The 19,797-nt window shown below is 33.2% G+C and overlaps 1 protein-coding gene across 10 annotated transcripts in view; it reads right to left on the reverse strand.

Moving 5' to 3' along the window:
* Positions 1 to 19,797, reverse strand: part of BIRC6 (baculoviral IAP repeat containing 6) — a 197,841-nt gene that overhangs the window by 41,893 nt on the left and 136,151 nt on the right. For all 10 annotated transcript variants that reach the window (XR_010384233.1, XM_064494613.1, XM_064494617.1 and 7 more), the window contains 4 exons: positions 15,849 to 16,149; positions 13,796 to 14,013; positions 10,301 to 10,465; positions 9,259 to 9,427 (listed from right to left, as the gene is read on the reverse strand). Coding sequence is in view for 9 of the 10 variants with exons in the window: in XM_064494613.1 (XP_064350683.1) it covers positions 9,259 to 9,427; positions 10,301 to 10,465; positions 13,796 to 14,013; positions 15,849 to 16,149 (853 nt within the window). In the remaining variant the exon portion in view is untranslated. The remainder of the gene's footprint in view (positions 1 to 9,258; positions 9,428 to 10,300; positions 10,466 to 13,795; positions 14,014 to 15,848; positions 16,150 to 19,797) is intronic.

A 19,797-nucleotide genomic window follows, 5' to 3' on the forward strand; every position in this document is an offset into this window, starting at 1 on the left:
TATCTATATCACACTCTGATGGTCTCTTTCATGGGGCTGCATTCAGGACAAATAACAGCTCTAACAAAAATGATTTCTAAGACAACCCTTTAAAAGAATATTTCCAAAAGATTATGACAAACATTCCAGGGTAAGCGCCTGGCTCTAAGGGTGGCATCCAGGGTAAGTGCCTTACTCTAGGCACAGCAATGAATATATGGACAATAAAGATATCTTGCCAAAAAACATACAAGATCTGGTAATAGAAAGAAGACACAAAGGCAACAATGCCACAGACATTTTTCTTAAAGTACATACTGAATACACATTATTTACATTCAAATTGCTTGCAGATTTATTTTTACTTTAAGTCTCTACTAATCTACCTAATATAGGAAAGGGAAATTTTTTCAGTATGGGAAAGACGACTAACAAAATGCATAGGAAAATAAAGTTTAGTCAGTATTAATAAATGCTGAATATTTTCAAAAGTATAATCTTCTTTTGGATTTATATTGAATATCAGAAGAAATGCATGCCTTATAATGATTTTTTTGGTAGTTAAACAGTTGTGACTACAAGATTACATAGAAAATAAAAACTACATAGAAAAAGTATCTTTTTTTTTCTGATATTCTTCAGCATGTTTTGACTTTATTTCTCTGATGAACTCCAGTAATACAAAATGAGAAATACTCATCTAAAGTATAAAAACTCAACTCAATCTAGTAAAGTACTATTTGTTTATGGAATGGCCATATGAGTGGACTAAAAAACTAATGTGAAAATTTAATAAATAAATTATTCAAAGATTTAATTTTCAATTACAGAATTTATCCATCCTTATTTTGTGTAACTTGAAATATAAAATCATCCTATATTTCATGGAAATATCACATGGAAACAAAGCAATCAGAGATCCTTAAATTATTTATCTGTAAACTATAAATCCTTTCAAGTAATTGAACACTAAAACAATCCATAATTATTTGCAATCAATATCCCTAAAAGTTGCATGTTAAGTGTACATATCTTAAAAGATAATCATGTAATAAACATATTTTGCCTGGTATAATTTATTCAAAAAACAGCTCAATTTTTTAGTACTGATTTAATAATTTGACTTTTATACTTATCCTTCCTAACTTTAAAATATATTTTCTTCTCTAGCAGATCAATAGTTGTAGATATTGTACTTAAAACAATATAGAGTTTTTTTAAGCTGAAATAAACATTGGGTATAGTAAAGTGAGAGAAATTTTTTCACCTAGAATCTTAAATTCTCACTAAAATGTAACCCAATAAATAAACCAAGAACTATTCTTTGATACTATGTATTTAAAAATAAAACACAGTTCTGCAATTAAGATCCTTGCAAATGAGATTAGTAACAGGGTATCTTAAGTGAGCACGTATCATCAAGAACATCTGTACATTATAATATGCAATCAGTAATAATTCCATCACATGCAAGTGCTGTAAGGAAAACGTCAGTGAGTTTTACACAAATACTTCGATAAAAATAACTTCTGTATGTAATGATTCATATATAATATTTCATTTCCTTTCATTTTTCCATTATTTTACTTATTGAATTTATACTTCTCAACCAAGCCTTAGCCAATAAATTGTTTTGGAGATTCATGTCAACCTTAGAATATGCTAAACTTTGGCTACAGTTGACAATTAAGCCAGCCAGTAGGACCAAATAATGAAATACATGAAAACCCCATCAAAAGATCAAAGATTTTTGGAAGAATATCAAAGTATGAATGTTTTTTTTACACAAGCCAAGATAAATTTGCTCTATTCAGCAGGAAGGGGATTCTACTGGGGGTGCGAAATATATACATACACACACACATGTATGTTTTATAGTTTCTCATGTAGACTTAATTCAATGATTGTTTTAGCCAATTCCTTTTTTATGCCATTAATTTACCATATAAGCATCTAGTTTGTGTAATATTTAACAATGTCATGGCAATATAACTGGCATAAATAAATTTGGAAATAAATGTAACTAACTCTTAGGCTTACAATTTAATTAATGGGAAAAGAAATATTTATATGGCACAAGTCAAGTTGTTTATAGATAGAGAGTTATAGTTCATTTGGCAGGTTGGCTAGGTGGAATTTTAATAAGAAGTTTTATACTGTAATCAGACTACAACGTGAGAAGTGGAAATATAAGCATCAGGTATACTGGTAACTAATGGAAAGGGAAGGACCACTCTACTTTGGGTAATCAAAGAAGGTGCGTTAAGTGTTGCATATATTCTACCCTTACAAATCTGTATAAATCAAATCAATTGGAAACCCATCTAAATTTTAATCTAAGCAACCTCGCTTTCCCTTGTAAAGTTTACCCGTATAACTATTTAAGAGACAGAGTAATGTATTCTAAACCAAAAATATTTTTACCTAGGATACTTTGACAGCTATGAGAATTCTAGTTAAAAGGATCTAGTATTTGTTGATGAGCACTTACGTGTGCCAGATACTCTGAGTGGCCACTAACATGCTCAAAATTTTGGTACTCTGTACTCTTTTACCAAGAATGAAATGGCAGGCAGTATCTCATTTTTGAATCATAAATAGAAGTAGAATATATTAAATATAGGCAAGTGTTTCAGATTTTATCTGTACTCCTCATTTAATTTTTAAGAAAACTGGGACCATGTCATAACACAATTGGGGATTAAAAATCAAGTGACATGCAACTCTACTTAGTAGAAGAACCTTGTAAAACTTTCACTCATTTCTGGCAGACTGTTTATTACAACAGTGGAAAGAAATGACAATATAACTCTAAAGTTTCAAATGAACTATTACCAAGAAAACTATAAATAAGGATATAAAGTTAAGAACTATGTGTTATGACAGCTCAATAATTTCAATTTACTTGTTTCTGAGGCAATGTGTATCAACAGAACAAGCAAAAGAACTGCTTTCATAAATGATGATAAAATTACATATTTTCCATTGATACAGCAGTGTATTTTTGTGTTACAACACTAATACAATTTCTAAGCCCTTAGAGGACAACAGGCACTCTTGAATTTCTTGTGCTGAGGTCTGGAAAGATAGCTGTAGTTCCAACTGTACGTTTACTCTGAAGTAACTTTAGAAATAATTTCTGGATTTAAAGAGTGTGGTCATACTTAAGACACTGGCCATAATGACAAAATTAACTTTATTCTCTCATAAAATTTTACTTAAATGCTGACTTTCTGAGGAATATAACCTAAGATCAAAGAACTTTAAACCCACAAAATCCAGTGTGAGGAAAATCAGATGGTATAACAATCTTGCAATAGTGGGTTTTGTCACATTACAGATAGTTATGGAACTACCAAACAAATACTATGAAAATGAAGAAATTTAATAGTAATACAAGCCATCATTTAGCTAAGGTAAAGCCAAATTAGTTGATACTTTATAATGTTCCCAATAGAAAAGTTCTATGCCTGTTTCTGTCTCATTTCTACCTTCCTCTAACATATCACATTTATTCATTTCTCTTTTCCACACTCAAAAAACCTATTTATATCTTTCTTTAAATTTGAAAATACGTGTTTAGCAATGGTCATACTACTGCTAAACTTGGGCACTGAATAAATTTCTCTGGATTTCATTTGTTTCTTCCTAATCTGACACTATGAAACCAGTATGAAAAAGGTAAAGACTTTATTACATTTTGATAAAGGATTTTTAGCATGCTCCCCTAAATTAATGGCAAGTAATTTAATGTGCTCAGTGGTACTATTTTCTGAAAAGAGGAACACAGCACTTCCCAAAATGGGAGTGAGATGAGATGAGAGTGAGGGACTTTAAATTAATATTTTACTGGTTAATTCTCACATTTATGTAATTTTACAAAGCATTTCCAGCAATGAAATGAGATCTCCATCTAGTGGCCAGCGAGGAAACTGAAGGCTTATGCAATAGCATACATGTAACTGACAGCTGCTTCAGGAAAAATACTTGTTCACAAAGCAGAACAAAAAACATGGCTATGACAAATGGAAGTCAGAATGTTACAAGAGAGAAATTAAAACGAACACATCCTTTATACAAGGATTTTCCTATCTACCTAAGAAATCTCTCATGAAAATAACCGCTTTCTCTCTTTAAGGGTTTTTATCATTCCTTTTGAGAATGATACTAGAGATAAAATGGCCTAATACAAACATACAGTTCACTTATTTGTTTCAGTCACTTACTTTGAAGCTGTGGCTTCAAACTTACTGATTTACAATTTTTCTAACAACTCTCTTATAGACTTAGTTTATTGAATTAAATTTCTTTGAAGAAAAATCCAAGTTATTTCAAAATTACAAAGTTTGTTACATATAGTTGGCCAACACAGAGTTATGCTGCTGAGCACTGTCTGCCTCACATCTCACTCAGTGGCTACATGTGTTGTATACACCTTTGTTTCGGGGGGGGGGGGTGTTCCTAAAGAGCAATTAAGAGGTCAAAGTAACCCCTCAAAGGCTAAGAGGGAATGTAAAGTGCTATCTCTTGAGAAAATAAAAATCTTAGATCATGTGAAAAGTGGCATGTTGCCTGCCAAAGTGGGCTTACTGGTAAGGCTGAAAAGAATAAATCGAACATTTGCACAATAAAGCAGAAAGAAGCTGAAATTTGTGGAAGTGTTAATGCTGCCCCTACAATGGCAAAAATGATCTCTCTGTTTCCTGATACACTGCCTGCAAAGATGGAGAAAGCATCAAGCATGTGACTAGAGGACACATCACAAAAGCATATCCTTGTTGATGGCAAAACCATGTGTGAAAAAGCACTTAGCCTCTCTGAGCACTGCTGTGAGGGGTTTGAGGAAAGTGAGAGGGACTCTAAGGCTGTAAAGGATGGCTAGTTAGCTATGAAAAGAGCAGAGCTTCAAAAACTTAAAGATCACAGGAGAATCAGCATCAGCTGATGCTGACACAGCGTCAGCATTCCCAGAGGGCTTAAGAAACTCAATAGAAAGGTCACATATCAGAGCAAGTCTTCAATTGTGACTTAAAAAAAAAAAAAAAAACTTCTTCTGGAAGAAGATGCTGAACCGTACATACAGCCAAGAGTACCAAGCAGGCCGTGGGGCTCAAGGCCTAGAAAGAGATTCCCTTACTACAGTGCTGTGTGGCAACACAGCAGGTCACATGATCAAGCTGGGCCTCATCTGTGAAGCAAACAATCCTGAGGATCTTAAAGACAAAACCAATAATCGCCTGGCTGTGTGTTGGCAACACAACAAGAAGGTTTGAGTGACAGCCATCTTGTTGTTGAGATGGTTTCGTTAGGGCTTCATTCCTAAGTAAAGAAACACCTCAAAAAGAAGGGGCTGCCAATAAAGGTCCTCATAACTGACAATGCTCCCAGCCATCCCCAATGTCTCTGCTTCACCAAGGAGAATGGAAGTGAGGTTCCTGCCTCCTAACACTACGTCACTGCTATAGCCACTTAATCAAGGCATCATTAAGTGCACTGAAGTGACCTACACCCACCTCACCTTCAGGAGGATTCCTGCTGCCCTTGATGTTAACCCTGACTGGAATATCATGGACTTACGGAAAAGCTTCACAAATGTAGATGCTGCAGATGCCCTAAAAGCCCAAGACAGTCAGTGCATGTTGGAAGCCATATGGAGTGAGCTTGTGACTGATGCCCCACTATTGATGCAGAAGTCAGGAATATCTTGAATGCTGCAAGTGAGGTTGATGGAGAAGTCTTCTCTAACATGATTTGAGAATGACAACAGGAAACACATAGAAGAGCATAAAGAAACCTTAACCAACAAGGAACTCAAAGATCTGCTGACATCCTCGACAGATGATGATGCAGAAGATCCAGAGGAGGCAGAGCTATCAGTTTGGACACTTGAAACTTTGCAGCAGTTTTTGAAAAGGTGGAAGTGTTAAAGGATACGATCCTTGAGTACATCCTTCAGTGGAAGGATGCCTCTGTGTCACCTGAGGGATAACAACATGCCTACAACCACTGTAAGATTTGTTTGATGATGCAAAGGAAATAAGAAACAGCTTCCTATAGCAATGTTTCAACTAAAGCATCTGCAAACGTGAATCCTTGATCTTCAACACTTGAAGATCCCCAGCTCTCAGACTCTATAGATTAAGACTTTACTATTATTGGGCCTCCTCCAAAGTGTGAACGTCTGCAATTGGAACTGGTTTTCCTACATAGATGACCCCTCTGATGTCCTGTCAGAAGTTTCAAGTTAGCCTGTTGTCTCACCACTTACTACAATGCCACACATCTTGTCATCTCACCACATCAGCAATGTAGGCACCATATAGCCATCACCACCATAATCCTCATACAAGGGTTATCAAGAAAGAAGAACCAGGGTTTTGGTGATTGTTAACAAAGTATGTGTGTGAGAGAGAAAGAGAATGAATTTATATTTTCTCTATTTACAATTATATTTTCCATATGTATTTGTATTTTAAATATTCTGTGTTTTATTCTTTGTATTTCTCTTTCATTAAATGAAAGCAGTCTGTTAAGTGCTAAAACAAAGAAAATGGTACACCGTGCTGGCATGTGCTATGTAGTTAGTCCTATGATGATGGCTGCCCATGTACTGAAGACGTACAGACATTTTTTTCTTGTCATTATTCCCTAAACAATACAGCATAACAACTATTTATATAACATTTACATTGTACTAGGTATTATAAGTAATCTAGAGTTGATTTAGAGTACACAAGAGGATGTGCACAGGTTATATGCAAATACTACATACACCATTCTTTGTACGCAACTTGAGCAACTGAAGGTTTTGGTATTGGCAGAGGGTCCTGGAACCAATCTCCCAAGGAGATTACTATATAGCTCTCAAAAGAGCCTATTACATTAGGTTTGTGTTTTTGTATATAATTTGCTAGCAATGTAAGCAAAACATCTCTTAAATATAATGTCTCACATGAAAATATTAGCACTGCTCTCACAGTTAAAAACCAACTTGCTGGACAGTCTATAAAATAGTCTATTCTGTAAAAATGTCAATATCATGTAAGGCAAAGAAAAGCTGAGAACTGTTCTAGATTAAAGGAGAACAAAGATGATAATTAAGTGAAGTAAAAGATTCTAGACTGGAGGCTTTACCTTATCCCAACACCCTTCCCCCACATGGCCAAAACTAATATTCTACAGACCAATGACAAAATTGGAAAGTGAACTTTAGACTAATTTTCTAAAATAAGAATTTTACTAAGTTCTAGGAAGACTCTGACTAGGTAATTTGTTCAGATTTAAAATGTTTTAAAAATTAACATATTCACTAATATAGTATTAAGCTACATTTTCTGTATATATAATTTGTATCTAGAATATTCTAAATGGGCTTAACTACTGTACCTCGTTTCTCACAAACTATGCATCAGAATATATCCGAAACTACAGAAAAACTTTCTCTGATCATTGAAGACATCATTTAAGAGGTATGCTGCCAGTTATCTAAGTCAATTACTTTATATTAATTTATCTTAATTTAAAATCTTATTTCAAAATAATTTTTGTAACCACATTTGAATATAAATGTATCAGCTATAATTATACCACTGGACAACGTATCAGGTTCAACGTATCAAGCATATAAATCTAAACCTTGGGCAAAGAAATTTCTTTATTCCAGGAAAACAGTCACAAAGGAAAGGTAAACTCTGGTCTGTCACATTAAATTGTAAAACAGTTTCAAGATGCAATATCTAAACCTGCGCAATACATATAGTTACCAGAATCACAGCTTATTTATTAACATACACACTCACCAGAAAGTGTACCTACTTCAGTAGATTATTTTTAATGGTAAAAGTAAGTAATATCAGATTTCCTTTTTGACCCTGAGCCATAAAGATAAAAGTTCAATGTTGCACAAAGATTGAATTTCAAAACAAGACAGAAATTTAAAAATATTTGAGAGGTCATATAGTTTAAAAGTAAAAGGATTAAGAATATTTTAATAATGTGGAAGGAGATAAAGAGAAATCTTATCTTATTCTGTGCAATTTTTCTATACAATTTAATATTAAATCTTGGTACTGATCTGAAATATTTAAGTGTTTACAGCTCCAAATATTTTACTTAATCAAGAAATATATTGCATATTTAACATTCAATTTTTAAAAAGACAAATCTGATGTATTAAACAGGTCAGTCTAAAAGAAATCAATTTAAATAATGTAACATCTCAACATTTTTATGAAGAAATTTGAGGTAGGCTCGGAAATGGTGTGTCTTAAAGCACAATAATCTCCATATAAAGGGGAAATATAGGGGTAGTAATCCCTTTTCAAATACAAGTATGTACTCCATCCATCCAACGTGAATTTAAACTGCTACCAAGCATCAAAACAGAATACTTCAAGATTCACTGCTATTGCTTTCCTGAGTCTTCCTTAATAATCTACTTAAATGTGTATCTATTTTCATGAATAAGAATATGAATCAAAGCAGAGTTAAGAAGAACAGATAGTTTAAATTTACAAAGTGAATAAATAAAAAAGCTAAAGGTCCCGGCTAAAAGGAGTAGATGTTAACTGCTTGTTTTTCTTGGCAATACCTGTATGTCACTGGGTGTCTAAATAAGACATAAACTTTCTATTCTTTTTTAGGAAAAGAATATACATTTCTTGGAAGATAATTCCACAACTAAAGGAATAATAAACTAGCTTCAATCAATAATCACTTGAATATTGGCAAAGTAAGTACCTCTGGTACATTTATTATTGAATTTATAAAATCTAATACCCTTATTGTCAAGTACCTATGGACTTGAAAAATTTATCTTTCTGCCTTTCTTTGAATTACTACTGCCTGAAATTCCAGTGTTTGAGAAAAATATTAAAAACACAAAGAAATTCAATTAACCATATTCAGATCAGAATACTGTCATGAAGCTGCTAGCCTCTGCCCTATCATTTTCAGTTCCAGATTAATAAAAGAAAAAAATGTACTTTCATGGTGAAAACAAAGCAATAATAAAAACTATGTAATAGGACACATGACTACACAGTAACAAATGAGGCCCTCCCAAAACAACTAAGTATTTCCAGAATAATTTTTAAGAAATAAATACATTAAACTCATACCTACAAATATATATAGGTGTACATAAATATATATATATATGAAGAATAATACCAAATATTTCAATTGAACCATATCATTTAAACTGATGATGATAAAATAAGTAAACAAAAGTATTCATCCATTAAGATATTTTAGAGGAATAGTTGCAACGTGATTTACCTGAATCATTTCGTAGATACGACGACATGGCTGGGATGAGACAGGACTGACTGAGAAGCTCTAGAAGGACAGAAGGAAGGGCATTACTGTTCTGTCCTCTACTCTCGTGAGACGACTGAGTTTCTCCATTTATAGCACCACTCGCAGGATTTATATAACTTGCAAGAACCTAAAAATAAAAGTTGCTGGATTTAAATTGGATTTTAGCTTCACATATTTTAAAAGCCCCTATTTCATGTTACATATTCAATTTGAATACCAAGAGTATGTATTTTCAACTCAATCAATGCCTCATACTACGTGTTTTAAAAATAAGATTTTTTTTCTTCAGATTTTCAAGAGGATGTGTTCTGCATAACGATGCACAGTACATGACTAGATATATAGAAGCAATCCATCTAAGAACATGAACTTAAAAGCTTAGTAACTCTGAGATTATTTCTTTTATTGAATAGACTCAGTTTGAGGGTGATGAAATCTTAGAATTTTATACTAGAACTAGGCTATCATTCTAGAATTGTAAAAAATAATGCTCAAAGACCTGACCAAAACTCAAAAAAAAAAAAAAAGGCAACTAATTTCAATTAGTTGATGCAAGAACTAAAGCTAATCTTTAAGAACCTCCTCTTCTCATTTATGTGGTATTAAGGAGTTTCTATATTAGTTCACCTTGCCTGATTCTAGAAACTTAATTGAACAATGTGAGAAACAAAGATACAAACAGATAATTTTTTTCAAAGAAAGAGTCCAGATAGAGCCCTTGTGAAGTTGACCAGAAGAAGACAGAGATGGTATATTTTTCAGTTACTGAATAATTTCATCCTTGTCACTTTCCTCTCAGTGAAGAAACTAATTGAGAGGGAAGAATTTGGAGTTACAAGCAGGGAAGAGTAGTCTTAAATGCACTGAGAGCAGGGAGCACAATGGGCTTTATAAAAGTAGCTAAGGATGAGTCAGGTAGTCAACAATACTTAAAAATTAATACAAATACAAAAAAATTATTTAACTATTATCACTGACAATATCAACTGTGTAAACATACCTGCAAAAGACAAGTAACATGCTCCTCTTCCAGCCTTTGTTTAGTTAAGGCTTGCTCTACATCCCATCCAGAAGCTGTAGAGCCTGTTCCAAAGCCAGTCCCTTTAGCCCAATAGAGCTGCTGTTCTTCTGTTGATGTAGCGTTATGAGAGCTTGATACCTGTGGCTTATAATAAAAAATGAAAATTTATTACTATTTGGTTTTATCCTCAAAACTACCAGTAGGATTTCAACTGTTTAGCTGCTACAGAAAACAGCTGGAGATTCCTTTAAAAATTAAACAAAAAACTACAATGTGACCCAGCAATTCCATTCCTAGGTATATAACCAAAGAAATAAAAACTGATACTCAAATACAGGTATACTCATATTCATAGGAAGACCACTCACAACAGCCAAAAGGTCAGCCCAAAAGCCCATTAAATGGCTAAATGGATAAATAAATTGTAGTAAATACATACAATGGAATATTATTCAGCCATAACAAGTAATGAAGTACTAACTGGATGAACCTCAAAAACATTATGCTAAGTCAAATAAGACAGACAAAAGGTAACACAGTATGTGATTCTATTTATATGAAATATCCAGAATAGGTAAATTACATATAGAGACAGAATGCTGACTGGTAGTTGTCAACAGTTAGGGGAAGGGGAAAATGAGGAACAAATGCTTATATTTAAGTATAAATAAATGAAATTTTAAAGTATTTATCAGGAATAGATGGGGTAAACCACCTTAGGGTGTAAAGAGTCAATGACTCAAAAAGGAAAGGAACAGAAATAGTGAAAGGAATAGAAATATGAGCCAGATCTTTTAGGATGAATCTATGATGTCATATGTTTTCAATCACAGCAAGATTCCTTCTATGTCTAGAAATAATTCTCAACTTCTTTCTTGTTCAGAATGTGATGTACAGGTAAATTTCCTTTGGGAATAGAGAACATACTAAAAACATGAATGCTGTACAGACAGAAAAAAATGAGAACCACTGTTTTATTAATGTAACCTCAAACTCTGCAAAGGTCAATTCTTACCATGATTTCTATGGACTATAAAATTAATTCTGTAACAAGAATCCTCCTTTAATGAACTGTCATTAAATTAACGTACTATGTACCCTCAAAACATTGATATTTAAGTATTAATTTCATGGGTAATTTGCAAACATTTTAATGGAAACATTTTCTAAGGAATAGTATTAGGTACAAATAATACTTTCATAAATTGATTTGAAAAAGTTTTATCAATCTATGACTGAGGAATTCCATCTTTCACAGTTTGTAAGATAAACTGCTAAAGAAATCATGAAAATTTCATTACCACATATCTAACAGTAGAATAATTAAGGTTATTGAAAAAACAGCTATTTATTTAAAAAAAAATTTTAAATACGAAGTATAACATATTTACAGAAAGGACATAAAACAAATGCATAAAGCTTAATGAACTGCAAATAATTTATTTAACCATGCGGGTCAAGAATTAAATCATTGCATGCAAGAAACTGCCCTTCTTCTCACACCCTCATTCCTTTACAAAGCTAACTATAATCCTGATTTTCATACTCATTATTTCCTTCCTTTTCTTTATAATTTCACCACCTAAACATGAAACTGTAGTCACTATATTTATTTTAATTTTTGTACATCATATAAATGGAATCATGATGTATATATTCTTTTATGTCTAGCATTTTAGTTGTGCTTGTAAAATCCATTAGTCCTATTATATGTAGTTGGCTGTAGCTGTTTACTTTCATTACCTTATAGTATTCCATTACTAGTAGACTGCAACTTATTTACCCACTCTGTTGCTCTTACATTATTTATTTACTCATCCTATTGTCTTTATATTACTACAAATGATGGGAAAACATTTGGTATTATTATTTTTGAAGTATTACACATTCTGATGGATGTGTACTTAGTGTATTAAAGGTTTTCAGTTGTACTTTTCTGGTAACTAAAGCAACAGATCACCTTTGTACATTTATTGGATATTTAGGCAGCCTCTTCTGGTGAAGTGCCCACTCTAGCTTTTCATCTAGTATTTTTCTATTTCATTGTTTGCTTTTTCCTTTTGGAATTTTTGAAGCTCTGTAAATATTCTGGATAACTGATAAGTTCAGATATACACAAATATAGTCTCCCATTCTGTGGCTTCCCCTTTCACTCTCTTAAATAGTGTTGTTAATGACAAGTTCTTGATTTTAACGTAGTTGCTGTTTTCCACTTTTTCCCCATATGGGCTAGTGCTTTCTTTATATCTTGTTCAAGAAATCTTTGTCCATTCTGAGATCATAAAGGTATCTATCTTTTTTGGTAAAACGGTATTGGTATATTTTGTACACATTATATACATTTAGATTTATTATCCAGTTAGAATTTTGCATATAGAGTACAGTAGGGTCTAAAGATTCATTTTTGTTCCATATGGCTATTTAACTGACCCTACCACCATTAACTGGCAAGACTATACTTACTCCATTATGCTGTAGTCACTGTTGTCATATTACCAGATAACCATATATATGTGGACTTGAGTCTCTTTTGTTTGCTGGGCTTCTATCTATCCTTGTACAAATACCATGGCTTAATAGTAAGTTTCAATACGTTGAGAATGCTATATACATTGTTCTTTTTGAAACTGCCTTGGCTATCCTTGACTCTTTTGAGTTTCTGAATAGATTTTGCAACAGACTTGTCAATTTCCTTCAACATAAACCCAGAATTCCATCAAATTAAAGGAACAGTTTGGGAAGAAATATTAATGAACTGTTGTATTTTCTACTCCATGAGAGGTAAACATGGACAGAGACTTCAGTTTATTGAATTTATTTTAGTAAGTGTCTTTTAAGAAATTTTTATGTTATTTTACGAAGAGGTCTTGAACATATTTTTCAGATAGATTTATTCATAGATATTTTCCATTTTTTGATGCTATTCTAAAAGACACCTTTAAAAAGCTCATTTTGTTTGTTGCTGGTATACAGAAATAACTTAATTTTTATATATTAAACCTGCATATCATATTCTCATTAAAGTCACTTAAGCCATTAGTTATTTTTGGAATTTCTATAAACACAATCAAATTATCTCAAAATGATCAGAGTTAATTTTTCTCTCTTTCTTTTTTCCTTGTCTTACTGTACTGGCTAGAACCTACCATTCAATAGTATGATTCTCTAAAGTTCAAGAAAGGAAGGGAAAAGGGATTAGAGTATAAATTCAGCATACCCTGGTAAATGGAAAAGCTTATTAAGCTATAAAATCTATTTTGTTTTTCAAGTAGCTGGGATAACTTAAAGCTTTCTGAAAGAGCGTAACAAAGAAGAGAATAATTAGCTCATTATTTCTCATTTAAATATCCTTTGTTTTAGTGGCATAAAAAGAACATAGCCTCTGAAGTATTAATTACTTTAGAAATAAGCACATCTGTATTTCATGAATTTGATTTAGTTTTTCATAATTTAAAGAATTAAAACTTAACCTACCTCTGTTTGATTGAGGCTAGAGTTTGGAACTCGTGGGGCATGGTGACTTAGAGCAGACAGACAGACAAGAATGAGGTGTAGTGCTCCAATTTCCAATGCCATCCTCCGTAGAAGCACACCATCATCAGTTGTCAAAGGTGTACTGCTAAACAAGCTACGAAGGACATGGAAAGGAAGGGTTGGGAGCACATTGGCTGATGGAGATTGCAGGATATGACCTAGATTAAAAGAAGAGATCTCAAAATTAAAAATATTTAAAACACAATAAGTAACAACAAGCCACAAATTTATAATGATAACATAATATAAAATTGTATCATTAGATTTATTAGAAAACAACCACAAAATAATACCATAAAAAGAAAACAGAATAGTAATAGCCTGAGAAGTCATTTCAACCATGCACATAATGAAAGAGTGAAACTATTTTGTTTTGTTTACACTAAGTTTTCTACTATGTTCTAGCTAGAGAGGAGCATTAAATGTAAGAAACAAAACAAATCAAAAAAATACTACTACATGAATAGGGATGAGACAATTACTGCAGAAAGGGATATGAGAAGTATGCTTTTTAGTAAACATTCACTGCATATTCATTAGAAATGATATGAAATGGCCTAAGTCAATTCTTTTTCCTTTTCTGTTTTAGTATGTATACCTATTGTCTTGTAATAAGAGTCCTAAAATACCATGGTTCTTATCCCTCTAGCTACTTTAAAATACTAGATCAAGCATTCAGAAATTTCTCATCTACTAAAATAAGTATATACAATCGACATATGACACCAACCAGGATTTATTTAGCATATAGGCACTGTAATTTAATATCAATTATTATAAAAACTTTTAAAATTAGGTCAACATTTTTGAAGAATTCCATCAATACAAAAATACAAGAGAAAAAGTATATACATTGAATACTCAACAGCCTTAGAGTTACAGGGTCCACAAATAAATTAATATAATTTTATTGGATTAAATATACTTTGTTGTACAGGGTTTAACAGTGTATTAATTCTAAATGGCATGTGACAGGCTTCACCTCTAATCAAAACCATATGATTTTAACATAAAAATATTAATTCTCAAATGTCATGGTCACTGATTAAAGAATTAGAGGCAAACCAAGTGAAAATATACTTGGTAGGCCACCCTAACTATGATTTTTCTTTGTTTCCTTCTATTAACAAAAAAACTGCCAGTCCAATGGAAATAATCACCATAGCTTTCATTATTATTCTCTATTATTACTATTATATTATAAAATACATTATTCAGTAATAAATTTTTATACTATTTTCCTCATTCTGTTCTCTTTAAATACTACTACCAGATTTCTGAAGAATTGTTAAAAACATTGTCATCACATCATTACTTCACTTAACATATTTTAACAAATCTTCATTGCTATTCAGAATAAAATCTGAAGTTCTTACGAAGCCTTTCCCTCCAGCTGCTTTCAGTAATAGCTTTTAAAATGAGCTCTCAGTGCTGCTTTATGCAAATTTCATCAGCAAATCTATCCCCTCTTATATAACATGAGCATGTAAACACTACCCAAATAATTCCTCCATTCTGAAGTAACTCATTCGCAACCTACATTGACTATATCCTTCAAGGCCCCACTAAAAACAATACTACTTTATTCACATTGCTGGGTAGTAAGAAAATAATCTCACACCTGTGATCCTCCATAATACTGCAATTTTTATAACTTGTTAAGTTTATGTATGTACAGGGATTCCTCATTGTTATTACTGGAGGACATTAGCTACTTGAGGTCAGGATTTAAATACCTGCTTCATCTTTAAATGCCTCCAATGATGCCTGGCAGTTTTGTAAACACTCAATAAATACTTTCTGAATGAATAAAAAAGTGAAAATGAAGATTCTTTAGAATTTATTATGTCAAGTATTGGAACTAAGGAGCCAATAACAAATCATTTAGGAGCTAAATTACTAAAGAAATAAATGATGCCTAATAGGCAATGATCTAAGTAACTTTTACACAACATACCTATGTTAAATTTCACCAATAACACTAAATACTTACTTCCTTCTCCATCATCTGTCACTCCCAATACCAAGCGAAGAAGGCATTGGGCATGTTTTCTCTCTTTCAGTAGCACTTCAGCATAGCCCGGAAGACGAAGAAATAATCCAAAAGCAGCCAAAGAATGGGCAGGTATGGGAGACATGGTCTGTACTGCTGACTTGATAGGTGGAGGTTCAGCCGCAATGGTTTCTGGTGCTTCATAAACTAATTCCCCCGACTGTTCAATAGTCACCCATTCAAACTGATCACTATCTTTTGGCTTTTCCTGAGTGGTAGATGTTACAACTGGAGCACTCACCTAAAGAAAAAACATTTTGTTTGACTCTTTGTTTGTTTCAACATCAGTTTCAAATTAAAGACTCAAATTCAAATGATCTCTTTAAAATACAAGAATATAAAAAATCAATAAAGGGACAGATTTTTAAAAATGAGTTACATGCCAAGTATCTTCACTTTAAAGGTTAATACTTTTTCCTTTGTAATTAAGTATCAGTAGACAGATTCTTTGAGACATAAATATCTGTTTTACACTTCATCCATTAGAATTAGGATTTTTATAATGCTTGCCTTAAATAATAATTATTATAATGGTGGCGAGATGGTGATTTTCCTAATTTTACCATTCCTTCTACATTTGTTAGTTGGCAATGAACTGTAAGCAAAAACATTTTCTTCTCTATTTATTCATTCATTTAGTAACTTATATCAGTATGGATCCTAATTTTACTCTATAGGTTATAATCTATTACAATCATTTTATTCAATGCTCAAGTAGACTCAGATTTGGTCAGTGGGACCTCCTTAAAGCAGGCTTCTGTATCTGGGCTCACCCTGTACATTCTCTGCTCCAGTGCTAGAATTTATTCAAGGGGCACTGATTTCTTTTAGTGGAAACAGTTATTTAAAAAAGAAGATACGGGACACAGGTATGCACACATTGCTGGGGGGGAATCTGATTTCATGCCCTACAAGCAAACAAATCTAGGAAAAACATGAATAGACACATGTATCTATGTGATTACACATACAGACAAAATTTGTAGCCTACATATACTTTTCCAAATGTTAGGGTCATAAATTACAAATAAAGGTAACAGAGTTGTTACAGATTAAAGGAGACTAAAGAGGCAACTAAATGCAATATATGATCCTGAACTGAATTTCTGACCACCATCTCCCTCATCGCATGCAAAAGAAAACTGAGTTTTTTCCCTTTTGTCTCTAAGAACATTAGTGGGACAACTGGCAAAATGTGAATAAGATCTGTTCACTGATTTACTTTACTGTTAACTACAGGTGACATTTTCTTGTTTCTTTGCATTTCTAGTAATTGTTTTATTATATCTTGTTGATAAGATGTAGTAACTTAATTTTTTTTAACTTTTTTAAAAAATTATTTTTAAGGGGAGTAACTAGGTTTATTTATTTATTTTTTAATGGAGGTACTTGGGACTGAACCCATGACCTCATGCATGCTGAACAGGCACTCTACCACTGAGCTATATCCTCGCCCCTTAACTCTTAATTCTATAACACACTCTGGAGTGTGTTCAGTTTTATTTTAGAAGATAGTTAAATTATCACTGGGTCCCCTTGAACTTATAGAGGCTTCTGTAATTTATCAGGAGGGCCTATTTTGGTTTTTGCCCTTATTCCTCAAGTGAATCCTTTATTACTAGAATGTCACCCTTAACTCTTAATGTGTGGCTCACTTGCAGTTCCAATGGAAAAGCCAAGATTTTTAGCTCTAATTTGGAAGGAATAGAACTGCAAAGTCTGTCTTCTTCATGATGGACAGAAGCTGAAATCTCTGGAAAGCTCTTTCAGCCTTCTAGCTCTTGCTCACCTCCAATAATTCAGGATCCAGCTACAGCTATGTAGGAATTAATGTGCAGAATTTAGACCTCCCCTATCTGTGGCTCTCTCCTTTCTGAATTCCTTCCCATTTAATTTCCAGCCAGCATGAATGAACCAAACTCCTCTGTAGCTTTTGCTTGAGATCTACGTGACCCATCCCACACAGACTGAGGAGTATTCTCAGGAGAAAAGTCATGTACACACTCATCTCACCCAATGTAGTTTCATTCTTTCTGTGTTTAAATCCTCTCCAATCAATATCTGCCTGCTTTTGGTCACTCTCCAGAGCCTCTGAACAGTTGTTTTTTTTTTTAAATAGGCTGTCCAGAGTTTATAATTATATACACAAGAGAGTTAATCCTATACCTGTTAGTCTACCATTATCAATTTACCTTTTATGGAAAGAGAAGTGGTGGTTGAGGGAATTGTACAAAGTTTTCTTCACTGGGTATATATAAAATGCTAGAATGGCACTTTTTTGTTTCCTTTTACACTTCAAAGATGTAAATCCCTGGCTCCCAAGGTTTCTGTTGAAAGGTTAGTCGTCAGTGTGATTGTTAAGAAAGTTATGGGTTACTTCTTGGGGGCTGGTTTTAAGCTTTTCTCTTTGTTTCTGTTTTTTTTTTAGCAGTTTATCTCAATGTTCCTAGGCGTGGATATCCTGCTTGGGGTTTAGAAAGTTTCTTGAATTTTGAATTGAGGTTTTATATCAGTTTTGGAAATTTTCAGTATTGCTTCTGTTCTTGTTTCAATCCACTCTTTTTCTGCAACCATCAATTCATGTTAGAATTTTTCACTTCTAGATATGTGTCCATATATGTGTACTCTTTTCATTCCTTATACATTCTATGCTTTGGTTGGATGATTTCTTTGGGTACATCTTCCATATCACTAATTTTGTAATCTGTCATTTCTAATCTATCAAAAAAAATCCATCTAACAATTTTCTTAATATGACATATTAGGAATATCCAACCCATTCTATAAGACAGTATTACTCGGATACCAAACCCAGACAAAAACATCATAAGGAAGTATAGACCGAAATTTGTTACTGATTTCCCTGTATACTTTGCTATATAATACATCACCACAAAACAGTGACTTAACACAACACAGATTTATTATCCTAAAAAAGCCAGAGGTCAGAAATCCAAAAAGGGTCTCAGGGAGCTAGAATCAAAGCTTTTGACCCTAAATATCAAGCGGTCCTTATAGAAGCTCTCAGGGAGTATCAGTTCCTTGTGCTTCCCAGCTTCTAGAGTCTGTTCACATTTCTTGGCTTTTGGCTGCTTCATTTGAACCTCTGTTTGCACAGTCACATCCTCTCCTTTGACTTTGCTACCACTATCACATAACTTTCTCTACTGCTGGCTTCTGTTCAGATGGCCGAGATCTATAGATATTATGCCTTATATCTTCAAACAGCCCTCTGTATGACTGAATGCTCTAACATCTTGATTTTTCTGAGGTACCAACAAAAGTTGAATAGCCACATCCTTGGCTTTTTCTCTAGAGCATGCTTTTCCGACAGTGATTCTCTAATTTTAGCATCTTTTGCAATCTGGATAGGTTGAAAATTTCCTAAATTGTCAAGCTCTGGTTGCTTGTTGCTTAATACTTCCTCCTTCAATTTATCTCTTTCTTCTCACATTTTATTATAAGCACCAGAAAGAAAACAGGTATCTTCATACTCAGCTTGGAATTACAGCTAACTAACCACGTTCATCACTTCCAAGTGCTGCCTTCCACATCCAGGACACAAATAAGCTAAGATTTCTGCCACTAAAAGACACGGATCTTTTTTTTCCCCCCACAGTTTCTAATAACATATTCCTCATTTCCTTCTAAGCTGCACCATTAGCACTTTTAACATCCATATTTCTACCAACACTCTGCTTAAGACAATTTAGGTATTCTCTAAGATACATAGGTTTTCTCTACCGTGATCCTTACTTTCTCCTGGGCCCTCACAGGCAGAGGTTTTAAGATCCATATTTCTACTGTCTGTTCAAGACAATCTCGACTTCTTTTTATCATGCTCAAACTTCTTTCATACTCTGACAATTACCCAATTCTAAAGTCACTT

This window comes from Camelus dromedarius, chromosome 15 (assembly GCF_036321535.1).
Source record: "Camelus dromedarius isolate mCamDro1 chromosome 15, mCamDro1.pat, whole genome shotgun sequence".
NCBI classification, from domain to species: Eukaryota; Metazoa; Chordata; class Mammalia; order Artiodactyla; family Camelidae; genus Camelus; species Camelus dromedarius.